General features: G+C 40.9%; 1 protein-coding gene and 1 pseudogene across 2 annotated transcripts in view; both read left to right on the top strand.

Annotated features, from left to right (window-relative positions):
* The window catches only part of ACSS1 (acyl-CoA synthetase short chain family member 1), a 72,947-nt gene that overhangs the window by 31,931 nt on the left and 19,359 nt on the right, over positions 1 to 21,657 (top strand). For both annotated transcript variants that reach the window (XM_053926207.2, XM_053926206.2), the window contains exon 3: positions 11,661 to 11,860. In XM_053926207.2, the coding sequence (XP_053782182.1) occupies positions 11,661 to 11,860 (200 nt within the window). The remainder of the gene's footprint in view (positions 1 to 11,660; positions 11,861 to 21,657) is intronic.
* LOC139441003 (FMR1-interacting protein NUFIP2 pseudogene) lies at positions 3,642 to 10,140 on the top strand (annotated as a pseudogene).

Here is a 21,657-nt window from a genome sequence, read left to right as displayed (position 1 = left end):
GTGCATCATCACCAAGCCATTATTATATGAAATGTTAAAGGGATTTACGTAAGAAAAAGAAGATAAAAAATATGAACAGTAAAAATAACAGCAAACTAACAGTTATTAACGACCACACCTAAAACAAAAATAAAAGCAAACTAAGCAAACAACTAGAACAGGAACAAAACCACAGAAATGGAGCTCACATGGAGGGTTATCAACAGGGGAGTGTGAGGGGGAGAGGGGGGAATGGTACAGAGAATAAGTAGCATAAATGATAAGTGGAAAATAAACAGGGGGAGGGTAAGAATAGTACAGGAAAAGTAGAAGCCAAAGAACTTACAAGTATGACCCATGGACATGAACTATAGGGGGGGAATGTGGGAGGGAGGGGGTGGGCAGGATGGAGTGGAATGGGGGGGGGAATGGGACAACTGTAATAGCATAATCAATAAATATATTAAAAAAAATTTATTTCTCTTTCTGTTTAATCCTCTTACTTGACTGGTTAATTTGCATTCTTTGACTGGCTTCCCCTTGTTCTCTCTTTCATAGTGTATGGTTAATTAACTGTCTTTCACTTCACTTGTGTTCCATGAGCACACTACTCTAGGACCTATACTCCCTATTCTAGTTCTCCAGATCACATAGATTCTGTCTTATGATTGTTTCTCCATTACTATTGTAATTAATAGCTGTTTCATACATTTGTAAATACTTCACAGAACCCCTCCTAGATCTCAGCCCACTTCACTGTTTCCTGAACTTTATTAGTGTTGTGGTTAACTCTATTCTCTCACACATTACACCTATTTTCTACCCTTTACTCTCATTTTACCTCATAATCTGACCTCCCACAAACTCACAGCTTTCTCAATCCAACTAACAATCCTTCCCCCCCACCCACAACAAGAGTCTTATCTTCTTTCCATACTTTCTAAAAAGTGACTAGGCGGGTGAATTATCATGGTTAAAACTATACATATCCAAAGGCTCTCCTATCTCTTCTCTAAGGGCTGGTACTTTAAATATCATAGAACACTCCTGCTGTCTTAAACCATTTGACCTTAACACTACAACCTATCACAAAAAAGAGTAGATAGAAGCTGCGAACACCAGGACACCTCCTGAAAGAGGAACCCCACCAACAAAAAGAACCACCAAGAGCTAAGAACAGAAGAAGGTGGAGGGAGTGAAAGTCACACTAACTCAACCCAGGGCCTATCTGGAAATACAATTAAACAGTGAAGAAATTACTCAGAACAAACAACTGAACAAGAGCAAGAGGAAAGTATCAAAACCTTGTACACACAGAAGAACCAACTCCAACACAACCTGGCCACACCTGCACAACAGAAAACAAGAGGTGGGGTACAGACTGACCCTTCGATAAACAACTTGTGGGAAGGGCCCACCAAAGAAAGAACCAACAACAACCAAAAGCCAAAGACATACACAGAGCCAACATAAACCACACCCCAAAATCAGTAAGCTCAGGAGATCAAGGAGACTATCCCACTGAATCTCACAGGTATTCTACCACAGAAGTTTACACCATAAATCCAAGGGGTCAGAACAGATCAATGTAAGAAGCAGAGGCTTACAGGAATAGCCTCACAAACAATAGGAAGACAAAGAAACAGTCCCAAAATGAAAGGAAAGAGGGAAGTCTCAGAAACAATGCTAAATGAAAAAGAGGCAAGTCAACTATCAGATGTTGAGTTCAAAGAATTCATTATAAGGAAGCTTAATGAACTCTCAGAGAATTACCAAAAACTACAGGGAAACTACAAAGAACTCACTTCAAACTATATCAGCATGAAAAAGGAAATAGAAGATATCAACAAGGGTCAAGAGGAAATGAAGACTACAATTTCGGAACTGAAGAACACAGTAGAAGGAATCAAAACTAGACTCGATGTAGCTGAGGATCAGATCAGTGAACTGGAGGACAAGGTAGAAAAAAACACCCAGAATGAGCAAGAAAAGGAAAAGAGGCTCAGAAAGAATGAAGAGGCAATAAGGAAAATGCAGGACAACATGAAACGAAATAATATCTGTATAATAGGAATGCCAGAAGGAGAAGAGGAATAGCAAGGGATAGAAAACGTGCTTGAAAAAGTAATGATGGAAAATTTCCCTAATTTGAGGAGAGAAAAAGTCACACAAATCCAGGAAACACAAAGAGTCCCAATAAAGAGGAACCCAAAGAGGCCCACTTCAAGACACATCATAATTAAAATGGCAGAATTCCAAGACAAAGATAGAATCTTAAATGTAGCATGGGAGAAACAGGAAGTAACATACAAGGGGGCCCTGATACAGTTAGAAACTGACTTCTCAATGGAAGTGCTCCAAGCCAGAAGAGAATGACAAAACATATTCCAAGTAATGAGAACCAGAGGACTGCAACCAAGGCTACTTTACCCAGCAAGGCTCTCAATCAAGATAGAAGGCCAAATAAGGAGTTGCCCAGACAAAAGAAGTCTAAAAGAATATACCTCCACCAAACCAGCTTTTCAAGAGATGCTAAAGGGACTGCTTTAAGGAAAGGAAGGAAAAGAGAGAGAGAGGAAAACAGGTACAAAGAATGAGCAGTGAATACGTACCTATCAATAATAACCTTAAATGTAAATGGATTAAATGCTCCAATCAAAAGACATAGAATAGCTGAATGGATAAGAAAACATGACCCACACATATGCTGCCTACAAGAGACCCATCTCAGGACAAAAGACTTACACAGACTGGAAGTGAAGGGCTGGAATCAAATTTTCCAAGCAAACGGACAGCAAAAAAAAGCAGGGGTAGCAATACTCATATCAGACAAAATAGACTTCAATAAAAGGGCCATAAGGAGAGACCCAGAAGGTCACTTCATAATTCTCAAAGGCAGAAGCCATCAAGAAGACATAAACATTGTAAATATATATGCTCCCAACATAGGAGCACCCAAATGCATAAAGAAAATGTTGGAGGACTTCAAGAAAGATATCGACAGCAACACAATTATAGTAGGGGATTTTAACACCCCACTGTCAAAGATGGACAGATCTTCCAAACAAAATATCAACAAAGATATTGTGGCATTGAACAACGCCCTAGATGAAATCGACTTAACTGATATATATAGAGCCATTCATCCCAAAGAAGCAAAATACAAATTCTTTTCAAGTGCACATGGAATATTTTCAAAGATAGACCACATGATACGACACAAAACAAGCCTCAACATGTTCAAAAAAATTGAAATCATATCAAGCATTTCTGACCACAAGGGACTGAAACGAGAAACAAATCTCAAGGAAAAAACCCCAAAACACTCAAAAACATGGAGATTGAATAGCATGCTATTAAAGAATGAATGGGTGAAAAATGAGATTAGGGAAGAAGTCAAAAATTTTCTGGAAAGAAATGAAAATGAACTCACAACAATCCTAAACCTATGGGACACAGCAAAGGCAGTCCTGAGAGAGAAGTTCATAGCGATACAGTCCTAACTAAAAAGAATAGAACCATTTCAAATAAACGACCTTACCCTATGCCTACAAGAACTCCCGGAACAACAACAAAGACAACACAGAACAGGTAAAAGGAGGGAAATAACCAAGATCAGAGCGGTGTTAAATGACATAGAGACTAAAAATACAATTGTAAGGATGAATGAATCCAAGATCTGGTTCTTTGAAGAGGTAAACAAAATCAACAAGCCCTTAAGCAGGCTCATCAAGAAAAAAAAAAAAAGAGAGGACCCAAATAAACACATTCAGAAATGAAAGAGGAGAGACTACAACTGATACCACAGAAATACAAAGGATTGTAAGAAAGTACTACGAAGAACTATATGCCAAGAAATGTGAAAACCTAGATGAAGTGGACAAATTTCTAGAAAAATATAACCTTCCAAAACTGAATGAAGAAGAAGCAGAAAGCCTGAATACACTAATAATACCTGATGAAATTGAAACAGTAATCAAAAAGCTTCTAACACACAAAAGCCCTGGACCAGACAGTTTCACAGGTGAATTCTACACAGTATTTAAGGGAGAGTAACCCCCATCCTCCACAGATTATTTCAAAAAATTCAAGAAGATGGAAGACTTCCCAAACTCGTTTTATGAATCCAGCATCATCCTAAACCCCATATCAGATAAAGTCTTAACAAAGAAAGAAAACTTCAGGCCAATATCAGTGATGAACATAGATACTAAAATCCTGAACAAAATATTGGCATACCGCATCCAGCAATACATTAAAAAGATCATACACCACGATCAAGTGGGATTCGTCCCAGGGATGCAAGGATGGTACAATATTTGCACATCAATAAACATAATGCACCACATAAACAAAAGCAAAGACAAAACCACATGATCATATCAATAGATGCAGAAAAAGCATTTGATAAGGTACAGCACCCATTTATGATAAAAACACTCAGCAAAGTGGGAATAGAGGGAGCATTCCTCAACATAATAAAGGCCATATATGAGAGACCCAGAGCCAACATCATACTCAATGGCCAAAAACTTAGAGCTTTCCCAGTAAGATCAGGAAGAAGACAAGGATGCCCTCTCTCACCACTCCTATTCAACATAGTGTTGGAAGTCCTAGCCACAGCAACCAGAGAAGAAAAAGAAATAAAGGGCATCCAAATTTGAAAGGAGGAAATGAAACTCATTGTTAGCAGATGACATAATAGTGTACATGGGAAATCCTATAGATCACCAAAAAACTACTTGACCTATAAATGAATATGGCAAAACAGCTGGATACAAAGTCAATACTCAGAAATCAAAGGCATGTTTATACACCAACAATGAAACATCAGAAACAGAAATTAGGAAAGAAATCCCATTTAATATAGGAACAAGAAACATAAAGCACCTAGGAATAAACCTAACGAAGGAGGTAAAAGACCTGTACTCAGAAAACTACACAACACAGAAGAAATAAATTAATGAAGATACAAAGAAATGGAAGCACGTACCATGCTCATGGATTGGAATAATTAACATCAAAATGGCCATACTACCCAAAGAGATTTATAGAATCAATGCAATCCCTATTAAAGTACCCATGACATATTTCACAGATACAGAACAAACATTTCAGAAATTCATATGGAACCATAAACGACCCTGAATAGCTGCAGCAATTTTGAGAAAGAAGAACAAAGCAGGAGGCATCACAATACCTGATATCAAACTGTATTACAAGGCTACTGTAATCAAAATAGCCTGGTACTGGAATAAAAACAGGCTCATAGAGCAATGGAACAGAACAGAGAACAGAAATAAATCCAAGTCTCTAAGGTCGATTAATATTTGAGAAAGGCAGGAGCATAAAATGGAGCAAAAAATAGCTTCTTCAACATTGGTGTTGGGAGACCTGGACAGCTATGTGCAAAAAAATGAGACTCGATCACCAACTTACACCATACACAAAAATAAATTCTAGGTGGATAAGAGTTAAATATAAGTCATAACACCATAAAAGTCCTATAGGAAAACACTGACAGGAAAATCTGAGACATTCCATGCACCAACATCCTCACAGACATGACCCCTAAAGCAAGGGACATACAGGAAAGAATAAACAAATGGGACATCATCAAAATAAAAAGCGTCTGCATGGGTAAAGAAAAAAAGCATTCAAATACAAAGAGAACCAAGAGTATGGGAAAACATATTTGCCAATGATGCATCAGACAAGGGTCTGATCTCCAAACTATATAAAGAACTCACAGGACTCCACTCCAGGAACACAAGTAACCCAATTAAAAAATGGGCAAAAGACTTGAATGGACATTTCTCCAAGGACATAGAGAGGGTCCAGAGACATATGAAAAGATGCTCAGCATCACTACCCATCAGAGAGATGCAAACTAAAACCAGAATGAGATACCATCTCACACTAGTCAGAGTGGCAAACATAAAGAAATCAACAAATGTTGGAGAGGATGCGGAGAAAAGGTAATACTAGTGCACTCTTGGTGGCAATGTAGAGCTAGTACATTGTTGATGGTGCAGCCACTGTGGAAAACTGGAATTTCCTCAGAAAACTAGAAATTGAACTGCCTTTTGACCCAGCAATTCTGCTCCTGGGATTATACCCTATGAAGCCTGAATCACCAATCCAAAAGAACCTATGCACCTCAATGTTATAGCAGCACAATTTATAATAGCCAAGTAGTGGAAACAACCTAAGTGCCCATCAGCAAATGAGTGGATCAAAAAACTATGGTACATTTACACAATGGAATTCTATGCAGCAGAGAATGAAGGAGCTCCTACCCTTTGCCACAGCATGGATGGAACTGGAGAGCATTATGCTAGTGAAATAAGCCAGGTGGTGAGGGACAAATATCATATAATCTCACCTGTAACTGGGACATAACAGAAGAAAAAAGCAAACAAAACCTAACCAGAGACATTGAAGTTATGAACAATCTAATATCCAGGGCGAGGGGGGAAGGGATAGTGGGGCAAAGGGTTTTTAGGAACTACTGTAAAGGACACATGGAGGAAACCAAGGGGGAGGGAGGTGGGTTTTGCTGGGTTTGGGTAGAGAGGTGGGGAGAAAATGGAGACAACTGTAATTGAATAACAAGAAAATAAATCAAAAATTCAAAAAGAAATATAAAAGATTGCTAACACAGGTCTGTGTTGATATAGTTCACATTTGTTCATTGACTTCAAACTGCTGTGTTTGGTCTGCAAAATGATTGAATTTCATCACCATTGATCTGTGACACACACTCAATCCTCTATCTCCCCAAGGGATTGCCTGAAGGCTTAAATACTTAGAGCTATGAAAATGGCATCTGTACTGGACTTGAGTTACTCTTCTGCGTCATTGAGTATAGTTGCCTGTTCAGCAGTGTCAACAGGCCATCCCAGCCTCTGCCCCTGGAGTAGTATAAGTGTTTCTGGCCCCTGGATTCTGAGGACTTTGATGTTGGGGGCTGTTGGGGGCTTTTTCTTTCATCATAAACTTAGCAAGTGGTGGGTGGGATGCTAATGAAAGGTGCCTTTGTCCTCCTGAAAGCTTTAAGGGGAAAAGATGAAATCTTACAAAGCATGCATGCTGGAGCCAGCCTGGGCAGGAGTTACTGGTGATGGTGGGGTGAAGTGCACACTAGCCTTGTGACTTGGTTCTCTTCTGGTCTCCTTGCCTGATGGCTTTGGAAATAAACAAAGGCCCCCTTGAGGTCCCTGCTTGAGATAAGGACCTTTCATTTTAATTCTGTGGTTTTTTGGGCAGCTTCTTGTTGAGTTTTGCCGTTCTTCGGAACAATTTCCTTGATTATCCATTGAGCAGAGGGAAACTGTGGAAATACTTGTAGGGGCCTTGAAGAACTTGAAGGAGGGCCTGACCTGCTGGCTTGCAGAAGCCATCTCTGCCCCACTAGGGGCCTCTTGGAGTACTGCAGAGGACTGGGGTGCCTTCCTGCCAGTGGCCTTCCCAACTAGAGAGAGTGTCACCAAAACCTTATGTGTCAGTGACCCCAAATAAGATCCTTGTGCCCAATGTTGCTCACACCAATAGAATGAGACTGTATTTGGTAAAGCAGAGAAGAAACTTTATTCTTCAATCAAGGCATGGAAAAGGGCAAGCTTATGTTCTAAAGACTATTTCTCCAATTTGAAGAAATTAGGGAGAATCTTAAAGGGTTAGTGGCACGTAGGTGGGTTTAGGGGGATAAGGATTTCTGAGGAAAAGGTGGGGATCTAGGAATTGCAGAGGAGCATCACAGTTTCTAAACATACTGGGAACATGCCTGGCCATAAATTGCATCTCATTACTGTTAAATCTCCAGCTGTGATTTTTAACATGCTGATGAAGGAAAGTTTGTGAAAAGGTTGCTTGGGAAGGGTTGCCATTGCTATCTTGGATCCTTCCAGTGCAGACCAATTTTTTAGCTGTGCTCTTGGGATTTTTATCTGGTTCTTGCCTGCAGACTTAGTTCCTGGAATTTCCACCTTTTCCTGACTTGTTCAGCTAGCTCTTGTCAGGGGATGTGTTGGAGAATAAAGAGAAGACAAGAAAGTCAAGCTCAGATCCTGATGGTACTGTAAACTTCAGCCTCAGCCAGGGAGTCCCAGCTGCTTTCATTGGAGAAGCTTAGCCAGCCACAGACTGCACCATCACAGCCACTGCCACCTACCTGACTGCAGTAGCAGCAGCAGCAGCAGCTGCACCACCACCACCATTACTATTTCTACAACCACAGCCACAACCACCATCACCACCACCATCACCAGCAACCTCACCAATACCTGCAGCTTGGAGCCAAGGGCAGCTCCAAGGCCCAGCCAAAGCTGCTGAAACATGAGCAGAAATGCCCTCTAGCAGCACCCGGAAACGTGCAAGAGGAAAACAGGCTATGATGAACTAAATGGTAATGCTGAAGAAAGAGAAATATCTTTAAAAAACCTGGGTTCTGATGAAGTTACCAACCCTATTTCCGTGGTCCTCAATGGCAATCTACATGTCATAGACACTAATCTGAAGCAGACTTTAAAAGCCAGCACCTTTGGGAAAGTAGGAATTAAAATGAGGTATTTAATTCAGAAAAACAATATGGACAAAAAGAATGGAAAGTCTTATGAAAATAAATATGGAACCAGTCTGTAGATAAGAGTGGTACTATAGCAATTCCAAAGGTGTTGTAACAATAATTCTGGCTATATTACTAATGGTTATACGGGCAAAGCAGCAGATAATTGAGTGGTGGGTCTGAGAGTGGATATGCCACTCCTTAAAAAAGGAAAGCTAGGTGAAATAATGCCAAGGGTTGTGAAAACCTTTATTAGTGTAGCACAAAACAATGCAACAAGAAACCAGTGTCTCGACCTTCAAACAAGGATTTGAAACTCAAGCCTGACTACAGTGAACAAAAGGGAAATCGTGTAAATGATTCAAAGCCCATTTAGAAGTATGAAAATGGGCCTGGAGGAACAAATTGAGGAAAGCCTGCTGTGGGTGATATACTGCAGAAAAGATCTGATATTAATACCTGGTTTGATGATTAGCTCAAAGGAAAGTATGCTTCTGTTGTTGCCTCCAAAGAACTTTTGGACCCTATTTAAACTTCCTCCAGTTTTTCCAGTGTACAATTACAGTGCTAAAATAGTTCTTAAAATAAGGTATGCAAGCAAAATTAAGGAAAACCTCAACAAAACTACAGAACAATTGTGTGTCACCATTTTCATCTTTATCCTCTTCTTTATCTATTGGGAAAACTCAGACCCCATCTTCAAATTGGTTATTGCAGGTCTCTGTGTTAGTGCTAAAATCTGTTACTTCAGCCAACTTTCATAATGGGCTTGTTTTAGCCAGGACTGATGCAAGTGTGTATTCTCCAGGAGCTCAGCCACTAGTAACTACTGCTGCTAATACCTTAACACCCATCTCTTCTGGGACTGATTATTCTCTGGGACAAGTCCTCCTTTCAGCAGCTGGTGAACAAATTAAGTCTAACCTTTTAATGTACCTTTCAAATATGCAAACTATGCTGTTGAGCACAGTCCAAGTGAATCTACACTCTTAGACATATCAGCAAAACCTGGGGGATAGCTCCCAGAATTAGTGGGGTTTATCATTTAAAAATGAGTCCAGTGCTGGCCCTGAAACTGTTACTGGGAAGTCATCAGATCATAAAGTGATGTAAGAGACATTTCAAGGGGAATATCTTACCACTTTGATTTCACTGAGTGCTGAAATAATTTCCTCAATATCTGAGCATCCTGTATTCCCAAGGCTTATGAGCTGGAAAAATGGACTGCTCCTCAAGTTCTGGGTAGCATTCTAAAATCTGGGACTACTAGTGAGAATGGAACCTTATCCTTGGAACCCAGTAATATAGGTAATCTGCAAAAAGCAGACAGCAGTAGTAAAGGTGCTTTAGTGTTTCTCTTAAAAGACCACAAGATAGAAAATCAAAATCCTCTGGCATCTCCTATAAACACTTTATTAGGTTCCACCAAAGAACAGATACCAGAGAAGTCTAGAAAGGAATGATAGCTGGGGTCCTTTTGACCTGAGGGCTGCTATTGTATATCACACTAAAGAAATGGATTCTGTTTGGAATTTGCAGAAGATCCCAAAAGGACAATCACTTACAATGAAGCCATGGATAGTTCAGATCAATGAAGGACCAGACTGCCACTTGTAACCTTTCTGCATCATTACAGACACTATTCAGTGAGGCACACAATGCTTTTATGACCCTAGATCTTCAATGAAGTAGAGGAACCAGGTAGAATCATAGAATAATACATACAAATATATGTATTTATTTATTTATTAAAGACAACAGAAAGTAATTAGACTTCTTAAGGAATCAAATTTATTTTGAGACTACACATGGTTATTTAGTCTCCTGTACTGAATGGTATTTTTTCGTTTTTCTTTTGTCAGTTTTTGTTTTTAAGTGTGAATGCAGACTTGTTAACAAGCATAAAAAAGGAAGTCAGTAGTAGTTTATGGATTTACTAATGTAGTGGCACAACCTGGTGACAAGAGGAGAGCCTTGGTTTCCCCTTATTCTGTCCTCCTGTGTTAGTTCTTTTTATTAAGTAATAAGTTAAAATCAAACCATGTATAGCAAAAATGAAAAAGTGGCCCTGGCTGATGTAGCTCAGTGGATTGAGCATGGGCCAGCAAACCAAAGGGTTGCAGGTTCGATTCCCAGTCAGGGTGCATGCCTGGGTTGCGAGCCAGGTCCCCAGTGCGGGGCGCATGAGAGGCAACCACCCATTGATGTTTCTCTCCCTCTTTCCCTTTCCCTCTCTCTAAAAATAAATAAATAAAATCTTTTTAAAAATTTTTTTTAATGAGAAAATGGTTATTTCCAAAGTGCAGGTTCAGCTAGACCAGGTACTGGAATTGACTGCCATAGACTCTGAATGGGCCAGGTTTGGTCATGTGATAATCCCCAAGCCAATCATGTTGTTCAGGGAGACACAGGGTTCTTATTGACAAGCTGAGTCTTTATATAAGCTGGAGAGTGGAAAGTGGGGTCATATGTGGGAGGGGAGAGGTGTGGGATAGTGGGCCCTTGGCACAGTTGGACTCCATCCCACTGTGCCCTTTCAGCACTTAGCATAAAGAGAAATGGGGTGCTTCTGCTATCCACCAACCCTGCCTCAGGGCTACATGGAGTGTTACTGTCATCCTGCAGCTTCTCTTCCTTCCCGTCTCACTGTGGGTTCACAGAGTTGGGGTCTGCTGCCTGAGCCTGGGTCTCTGCCTGGCAAGAGCCTTGCTTGGTGCTATGGCTTGTGTTGATTCAGAAAACCGGGCCTTGATTTTTCCCAGTAACTGTCTTACTTATGATATCTTTATTTTGGAGGTGAACATTTTGAGAAGTCTCAGGGATATGACAATCTTCGCTTTGGACACTTGTGGTCTTTGAGAAGCCATCCCCTAAACAGATGCAAGAACAGTCATTTTACCTCAGCAGTGTGACAATGAATCTTTGTCAATCACACTCTACAAAGTTAAAAACATTGTTTTCTGGAAAAGACTTTACCATGCAATAAGTATTTAATTGTCTGCTATCTTCCAGGCACTGGCTAGGTATACAGTACTTGCAGAATCATTCCACTCCAAATTTTTCTGATTTTTGGGTCTCCTCCATCTCTGATAGCCTTCTCTTCTCTGTGCCACAGGGAGCTGTTGGAGACCACCTGCCGCCTGGCCAACATGTTGAAGAGGCATGGAGTTTGTCGAGGGGACCGTGTGGCCATTTATATGTCTATATCTCCAATGGCTGTGGCTGCAATGCTTGCCTGTGCCAGGATTGGAGCTGTCCACACAGTCATCTTTGCTGGCTTCAGTGCGGAGTCCTTGGCTGGAAGGATCAATGATGGTGAGCATGTGGGCACAGAAAATGAGGGAGGAACTGGAGTTACCTAGTTCTTGTTCCTTGGACTCAGAGTACAGATAGGCATTAATAAAAGTTACACAGACAAATGTCAGACACTACCAGGGACAGACACACTGCTGAATGAGCATTTGTTCTATAAGCTGAGATCTGAGCATGTTGTGCTTAACTAGGTGGAGGGAACAGCATAGGTACCAGCTGAGTGATGGGAAGAATTGAGTGTATAAGGGCCTGGTGTGGTTCCAGAAGACAAGAGAAGGGAAGAAATGGGTAGGGTGAGATGAGGCTAGGGGTGTACAGGGAAGGTCCCACAGAACAATAGCTGGAAGGAAGCCTTCCATTGTGAAGAATGATGGGGAACCATCTCTGGAGGCCTAGAGTCAGGTGTGGGAGCTAGTGATGTATCTTTAAGGCTTTCTGTCTACAGATGGGTCAGAATTTCCTGGACAAGGTGCAGAAAAATATCATCTATTTCCTTTTTTTGGTGTCAGAGAGCCCATTGTTATAATGGTGCCCCATTTTCATGTGGTCAGAATCCTTCTCCAATGAGGTTCTAGAGAGAATCCTTTAGCTGGCTCCCAAGGAGGATGCCAAGTTCTGGGGGCCATTGGAGTTCTTTGTGTCTCATGGAAGACTTGCCTATGAGTAATAAACAGAGCTAAAAGCTGGAGTTCTCTGACTTTTGCTGACCACCCTCTTTAGAAAAGGCTTATAAGCCTTTTGACTCCCTTTCAACGTTTTCTCCCTCCACTTCTAAGGGTTGGTGCTGCCACTTCTTTCTCTAAACTGAAGCACTTTCTATGTGCTAGGCAGTTTCGAAGCAGTTTACAAAGATCATTGACTTTATTTTTTAAAATTATTTTATTGTTGTGCAAGTACAGTTGTCTACATTTACACCCTATCATTCTCTCTCCACCACAGCCATCCCCAACTCCCTCCCCTGCTTCCACTCCTACTTTGGTTTTCTCCATGTGTCCTTTATAGTTGTTCCTGAAAACCCTTCCCCCTTTTTCCCACATTATCCCCTCCCACTGCCCCTCTGATTACTGTCACTTTGTTCTTAATTTCAATGTCTCTGGTGATATTTTGCTTCCTTGTTTGTTTTGTTGATTAGGTTCCACTTATAGGTGAAATCATATGGTATTTGTCTTTCACTGCCTGGCTTATTTCACTTAGCATAATGCTCTCCAGTTCCATCCATGTTGTCACAAAGGGTAGGAGCTCCTTCTTTCTTTCTGCTATGTATATTCCATTGTGTAAATGTACCATAGTTTTTTGATCCACTCATTTGCTGATGGGTACTTAGGTTGCTTCCAGCACTTGGCTATGGTAAATTGTGCTGCTGTGAACACTGGGGTGCATAGGTTCTTTTGGATTGGTGTTTCAGGGTTCTTAGGATATAATCCCAGCAGTATAATTGCTGGGTCAAAAGGCAGTTCCATTTTAAGTTTTCTGAGGAAATTCCATACTGTTTTCCACAGTGGCTGCACCAGTCTGCAGTCCCACCAATACTGCACTAGGGTTCCCTTTTCTCCACATCCTCAACACTTGTTGTTTGTTGATTTGTTTATGATGGTCATTCTGAGTGGTGTGCAGTGGCATCTCATTGTGGTTTTAATTTGCATCTCTCTGATGGCTAGTGATGCTGAGCAGCCTTTCATATGTCTCTGGGCCCTCTGTATGTCCTCCTTGGAGAGGTGTCTGTTCAGGTCCTTTGCCCATTTTTTTAATTGGGTTATTTGTGTTCCTGGAGTGGAGTCCTGTGAGTTCTTTATATATTTTGGAGATCAAACCCTTGTCCGAGATACCATTGGCAAGTATTTTCCATATAGTTGGTTCTCTTTTCATGTTAATGCTGTTTTCTTTGTCTATGCAGAAGCTTTTTATCTTGATGAGATCCCATTTGTTTATTCTTTCCTTTATATTCCTCGCTTTAGGGGACAAATCAGTGAAAATATTGCTGCATGGAATGTCTGAGATTTTCCTGCCTATGTTCTCCTCTAGGACTCTCATGGTGTCATTACTTAATTTAAGTTTTTTATCCACCTTGAATTTATTTTTCTGTATAGTATAAGTTTGTGATCAAGTTTCATTTTTTTGCATGTAGCTGTCCAGATCTCCCAACACCAGTTGTTGAAAAGACTATTTTTACTCCATTTTATGCATCTGCCCTCCTTTGTGAAATATTAATTGACCATATAGATTTGGGCTTATTTCTGGGCTCTCTTATTTTGTTCCATTGGTCTATGTGTCTGTTCTTATGATAGTAACAGGCTGTTTTGATTACAGTGGCCTTGTAATACAGTTTGATATCAAGTATTATGATCCCTCCTACTTTGATCTTCTTTCTCAAAATTGCTTCAGCTATTCTGGGTCATTTATGGTTCCATATAAGCTTTTTTTTTTTACTTTGATCTGCATGTTTATTTTTTTAATATATTTTATTGATTATGCTATTATAGTTGTCCCATTTTCTCCCCTTTATTCCCCTCCACCCCGCACACCCCCTCCCATCTGCATTCCCCCCCCCCTTTAGTGCATGTCCATGGCTCATACATATAAGTTCTTTGGCTTCTCTCTACATTTCCTATACTAATTTTAATCTCCCTTTTTCTATTTTCTACCATTTATGCTCTTTCTTCTCTGTACCTTTTCCCCCTCTCTCCCCCTCCCACTCCCCCACCGATAACCCTCCATGTGATCTGTATTTCTGTGATTCTGTTCTATTTCTAGTTGTTTGCTTAGTTTGTTTATGTTGAGTTTTTTTTTAGGCTTGGTTGTTAATAGCTGTGAGTTTGTTGTCATTTTACTGTTCATATTTTTGATCTTCTTTATCTTAGACAAGTCCGTTTAACATTTCATATAATAAGGGCTGGGTGATGATGAACTCCTTTGACTTGCCCTTATCTGGGAAGCACTTTATCTGCCCTTCCATTCTAAATTAAAGCTTTGCTGGATAGAGCAATCTTGGATGTAGGTCCTTGCCTTTCATGACTTGGAATACTTCTTTCTAGCCCCTTCTTGCATGCAAGGTCTATTTTGAGAAATCAGCTGACACTCTTATGGGAACTCCTTCGTAGGTGACTGTCTCCTTTCCTCTTGCTGCTTGTAAGATTCTCTCCTATTTAATGTTGGGTAATGTAATTATGATGTGCCTTGATGTGTTCCTCTTTGGGTCTTAACTTCTTTGGGACTCTCTGAGCTTCCTGGATTTCCTGAAAGTTTATTTCTTTTGCCAGATTAGGGAAGTTCTCCTTCATTATTTGTTCAAATAAGTTTTCAATTTCTTGCTCTTCCTCTTCTTCTTCTGGCACCCCTATGATTTGGATGTTGGAACGTTTAATAATGTCTTAGAGGTTCCTAAGTCTCTCCTCATTTTTTCAAATTCTTGTTTCTTCATTCTTTTCTGGGTGAATATTTCTTTCTTCCTTCTGCTCTGAACTGTTGATTTGAGTCCCGGTTTTCTTCCTGTAATTGTTGGTTCCCTGTACATTTTTCTTTATTTCATTTTTTGTAGCCTTCATTTTTTCCTCTAATTTGTGACCACATTCCAGCAATTCTGTGAGCATCCTAATTACCAGTGTTTTGAACTGTGCACCTGATAGTTTGGCTATCTCTTTGTTGCTTAGTTGTATTTTTTCTGGAGCTTTGATCTGTTTTTTCATTTGGGCCTTTTTTTTTTTTTTTTTTTGGTCTCAGAGAGCCTGTTACATAGTAAGGGGCAGAGCCGTCAGTGTTCACCAGGGTGGGGCCATCCACATTGCTGCCTTGTGATGCTGTATGTGAGGGACAGGTCTGAGAGGGAAGTGTGCTGCTTGCTCTGCTCTCTGCAGGTTTTCAGTCACTTCCCCCACTACCCATAATCGAATTGGGTCCTTCTAGTGTTGATTCCCCAGGTGGGCGGGTTTGTGTATGTTCTAAGATCCAGTGGACCTCTCCAGTGAACTCTCCTGTGAGGCTGGGAGTTTCTCCCACTGCTACAACCCCCACAGGTGTATTTTAGTCAGAGGCTTTGAGGCTTTATTTCCCCAAACTGACCTGAGCTGTGCTGTCTATCTCACTCACTCCCCAGTTGTTGTTCCTGGTTTACCTGCATGCAAATGTGGGACCACCCAGTCCTCCAGCAGCTGCCTTGCCAGGAGTCCTCTCCATCCAGCTGCCTGTCTCCGCCCCTCCTACTGGTCTGGATGAATGTTTCTTCCTTAACTCCTTGGTTGTTGGACTTCCAAAGAGTTCGATTTTTTGTCAGTTCTGGTTGTTTTTTGTTTTTAAATTTGTTGTCCTTCTTTTGGTTGTGCGAAGAGGCAGAGAGTGTCTACCTATGCCTCTATCTTGGCTGGAAGTCCCATATTAATTTTTGAAATGTTTGTTCTATATGTGTGAAATATGTCATTGGTACTTTAAAAGGGATTGCATTGAATCTATAAATTGCTTTGGGTAGTATGGACATTTTGATGATGTTAATTCCTCCGATCCATGAGCTTGGTACTTGCTTCCATTTGTTTGTGTTTTCCTTAATTTCTTTCTTTAGTTTTGTGTAGTTTTCTGAGTACAGGTCCATTGACTTTAATATCACTAACTTAGTCCTCATAAATAGTGTATAGAGCAATATTCTTATTATTTCTCCCTTTAGTATTACATTTGTAACCATTTTAAAATGTTGAATTTCGTGGTATTAAGTACATTCACAGTGCTGTGCAACCATCATCATTATCTATTCCAGAACTTTTCCTCACCCCAAATGGATTCCTCATATCCATTAAGTGTGCATTCCCCATTTCCCCCTACCCACAGCCTCTGGCAACCACTAATCTGTTTTCCATTTCTATAATTTGCATATTCTGGATATTGTGTATAAATGAATCCACAATATGTAGCCTGTTGTATTTGGCTTGTTTCACTAAGCATAATGTTTTGAAGGTTAATCCATGTTGGAATGTGTATCAGTACTTCATTTTGTGTAGCTGAATAATATTTCACTACATAGATATACCACGTTTTATTTATCCATGCACCTGTTGATGGACATTTGAGTTGTTTACACTTTTTGGATGTAGTGAATAGAGGTGTGAATGTATACAAGAACACCTGCTTTTAATTTTTTAAGTATATATGTAGGTGTGGAATTGCTAGCATAAATGGTAAGTCTATGTTTAACTTAGTGAGGAACTGCAAAATTGTTTTCCAAAGGAGCTGCGCTATTTCCCACTGTGACCAGCAATTTATGAGTGTCACAATTTCTCCAAATTCTCATCAAAATTTGTTTTTTCCCTTTTTGAAAAAAAGTTATAGCTATTCTGATAGATAAGAAGCGGTTATCTCCTTGTGGTTTTGATTTGCATTTTCTATATGGCCAGTATCACTGAGCATCTTTCATGTGCTTATTGTCCATTTCTATGTCTTACTTGAAAAAAAAGTTCTTTGCCCATCTTTTAATTGGTTGTTGTATTGTTGAGTTGTAAGAGTCCTCTATATATGCTGGATACTAGACTTTTATAGATATATAATTTGCAGTTATTCTCTTCCATTCTGTGAGTTATCTTTTCACCCTTTAGATAGTGTCCTTTAAAAAAATTTTTTTTTTATTGTTTTTAGAGAGGGGAAAGGAGGGAGAAAGAGAGAGAGAAACATTAATAACATGATATCCTAAGCATCATGGAACAGGAAAAGCCATTCCCAATATGCCCATCTGACTCCTGCTTCACAGAATCATGAAATACAATAATATTTAGTTTAAGCTAATGTTTTAAGCACTAAGTTGTGGAATAGTTTATTAAGTACCAGCAAACTACTCAGCAATAATTACACAGTGACTGTGTAATTGCCTCTCGCATGCCAGCTATTGGGGACATGGCCCACATCCCAGGCATGTGCCCTAGACTGGGAATCCAACAGGCAACCCTTTGGTTCACAGGCCAGCGCTCAATCCACTGAGCCACACCAGCCAGGGTGAGTATTCATTTTTTAAACACAAGGAAACTGAGGCACAGGGAGGTTACGTGACTTGCTCAAAGTCGAATTGTTAGTTAGTGACAGATCCAGGGCTTGAATGCAGGCATTCTGCCACAAGAGTCCATGCTTTTATCATTACACAAGGCTGCTAATTTTCTCTCTTGCTGATATGCCCATAGTTACCAATTGTTTCTGTTAAAATTCTTGGAAAAAGGTAACAGTTTGATTCTAGGAACTTAGCATATAGGGATTTAGTAGTTGCCTGCTGGGGCAGTACCCAGAGCCTCAGGAATCTTAAACAGCCAGACCATGGGAGGGCAGGGGCTGAGGCTCTGAGGACCTCAGTAGGGGACACTCCTCTAAATTTTCTCTAGAGCTTTGCCTTTACAGGGGCTCCTCCCCAGTACCTTTCAATCTCTGTGTATAGCTCTTTAGATGTCAGGGTCCTAGGGGCAGGACTCTGTTGGGACAGGTGTCTGTACCCACTTTGGTCAGTGAGAGAGTGCTTTGTGTCACTGTGTAATTATTGCTGAGTAATTTGTTGGTACTTAATAAACTATTCCACAACTTAGTGCTTAAAACATTAGCTTAAACTAAATATTATTATTGTATTTCATGATTCTGTGAAGCAAGAGTCATATGGGCATATTGGGAATGGCTTTTCCTGTTCCATGATGCTTAGGATATCATTAGGGTTGGCTTGAATGGTGGAGGCTGGTCAGGCATTGTTTTCTCTTTGTGTGGCACTTTCCACTTGACTAACTTGTGCTTTCTCACAGAGTGGCAACCTCAAGTAGCCATACTTGTTACATAGTAGTGCATGGCTCCAAGAGGAAGGAAGTGGAAATTGCCAGTTACACTAAAGGCCTACCCCATAATACACATGGCATCATTTTAGCTATACTCCAATGATCAAAACAGTCAATGCCCATTCCAAATTCCAGGGAATGAGATCTAGAACCCACTCATCATGAGTAGTATGAAACACGGTCAAGAATTTGTAGCTATCTTTAATCTGCCCTTGGGAGAGTGGGAGTATGAGAATGGCCACCAAGGTCTCACCATGAGCTCTGTGGCCACTTCAGGTAGTATGTATTATTCTAGAGTTCTAGTCCCCTGGGCTGGCCTGAACACTCATCTTCCCTTTATCTAGTTTCTTGCTTTAGGCCATATGAGGAATGGAGAGAGAGGGAGGTGTGGTGAGGAGGGTTGGGGTCAAGAGAATGGCTCTGAGAGATGCTGTTGGCACAGAATAATGGCCTGCATAAATATCCACTCCCTAGTCCCCCAGAACCTGTGATTATGTCACCTAACATGGCAGAAGGACTGTATAGATGTAATATACCTTAAAGCAGAAAAACTGTCCAGTGCGCCTAATCTAATTACACAAACCCTTAAAAGCAGAGAGGTTCCTTTGGCTGGAAGCAGAAGACATGGCAGAAGGGGAGGTTCAAAGGGTGAGAAGGAGTTGACCTACTTTTACTGCCTTTGAAGATACAGGGGTCACAAACCAGGAAATGCAGGTGGCTCTAGAAGCTGAGAATGACCACTGGCTGACAGCAAGTCACATAGAACAGAGCCTTCCTACACCCTAAATAAGCCTTGGAAGTAGATTCTCCCAGAGAGCCTTCATATAAGAGCCCAGCCCCCTGACACCTTGATTTTGGCCTTGAGATTCTTAGAACTGAACCCTGTGGAGCTCACCTGAGCTACAGAACTGTGAGCTAAAAAACTGAATGTTCTAAGCCACTAAGTGTATAGTAATTGGCTATGGGAACCATAGAAAACTAATACAGGTGCTGATACTTGCTCAAAAACCACAAAGGTAAATCAAATCCTCCAAGACAAATCATCAGGCTGATCCTGCCTGTGCCCCAATACTATGCACTTGCCCTTTACTTGTTGCCCAGCAACAGGGAACCTCAGGGCAATATGTGCTCCCTGCATGCTTCCTAGGGACCAAACATATACACCCACCCTTGAGAACCACCCAAGTGGAGGCTTTGGACAAATGAGCTCCAGGAATGAGGCATGAGCCAAGGGAGGCCGGGGAGGAGCTAAAACCCACATAACACAATACTAGCATGTTGGATGGGCTAGGCCAGTGTTTTCTCCTGGGGCTTCCTTGAGAAGGGTCCCTTCGCACCTGCTGGGTCATCTCCCTTCCTTCCCCACAGGGATCTCACCTAGACCAGTCCCAGTTCTGAGGGACATAGTCCTGGACAATCTGTGGCAGGCCCTACCATACAGAATTTGTTTTCACAAGGTGACTGATTGTCAAGGCCTGAGGAGCAAAGAGTGTGTGTGGCTAGGGTCCCTTGGTATGCAGAGCCAGATGGCACTGTCCGTGACACCTCTGGCAGTCTAGATTATCTGTTTGACCCCTGTATGACTCTGCTGAGTCATCCATCTGCAAAGATCTTTCTGGAGAATTCTCAGGTAGCCCTCAAGACTATTTCATTTACTAGGGCTCTTGAGAGGTAGACAGAATGCGGTATGTTGCTAGAAATTGCTTTTCATACTGAAAAGCTGAGTGAGATCTGTGCCTTAGATTGGGCTCCCCTAGAAGCAGATCCTGAGATGAGAGTTTAGGTTCATTTGGGCAGTGCTATAAGGCCATGGGAGTGAGGCTGGGAAAGGGAATCAAATAAGATCAGCTTTTACAGTGGGTGACCAGAGCTCAGTCCCTCAGGAAAACCATGTAAGATGATAGAACTGTTGGGGTGGCCGAAAAGTCTGTATCGTTTTTTCTATAAAATAAAAGACACAGTTTTCATTTTCACCAATAACTTTATTGATTTGGATATTTTGAGTATGTCAGTTATCTCTTGCATGGTATGATGTAGATTGTTCTCGATTTGGTCACTGTCAACTGGTCTACTGAACTGTGGAGCATTACCCAGAGAGAAATCTCCAGCACAAAACCTCACAAATCACTTTTGACACATTCCGTCAGTCACCGCACCTTCTTTATATACTGCACAAATCTTTTTTTGTGTTTCAGTTGCATTTTTACCTTTCTTGAAATAATAAAACATAATATGCTGGAAATGTTGCATATTTTCTTCCATCTTCAATATTAAAATGGCTACACAAAAATTCACCAATTTTGGTAAGCTTTTTTTAAATGCATGCTGATATGACAGCTTTCACAATATAATCTAACAAAATTGTTTTTAATGAAGTTAAAGACAACTACGTGCTACTAGAGCCATCTTACAAGAAAAAAAGCAAACGAACTTTTTGGCCAACTCAAGACATGTGTCAGGATAACCCCTGTACCCTGGGGTGAGGGAGTTGGGGTATTTATACTCCAGCTCTTGAGAACCACTTGTTCTCAAGAGGGCTGCTAGAGTTGGAGTAATTCCCTAGCACTTCTTCCTGTGGCTCCAAAAGAAGACCTTGATTAAAAGTTTCGAGTGATGTGCCTGGGCCCCACTAGACAGTACTATACTGGATGTTTGTTCCAGGCTCTTCCTTAGGGAACCAAATAAAAACCCACTGTAGCCTTGGCAGAGTGACTCAGTTGTTTGGAGCATCGTCTAGGGCATGTACCTAGGTTATGGGTGCGATTCCCAGCCAGGACATGTACGGGAGGCAACTAATCAATATTTTTCTTTCACATCGATGTTTCTGCCTTTCTCTCTCCCTCTCTCTCTCTCTAAAATCAATAAACATATCCTTGGGCGAAGATTTAAAAACAATACCGACTGTAGCCTGATTCCACTGGTTCATTCAAGTTAAGACACAGTGTAGAGGATCTTTCTTCTGTGGTCCTGAGGTCTAGTTGTGTCTATACCTAATTCCCTGCTCTGCTGTCAGCCTACCAT

The sequence above is a fragment of the Desmodus rotundus genome, chromosome 6, assembly GCF_022682495.2.
Source record: "Desmodus rotundus isolate HL8 chromosome 6, HLdesRot8A.1, whole genome shotgun sequence".
NCBI classification, from domain to species: Eukaryota; Metazoa; Chordata; class Mammalia; order Chiroptera; family Phyllostomidae; genus Desmodus; species Desmodus rotundus.
Note: the sequence above shows the minus strand (reverse complement) of the source record. Positions and strands in the feature narration are given on the sequence as shown.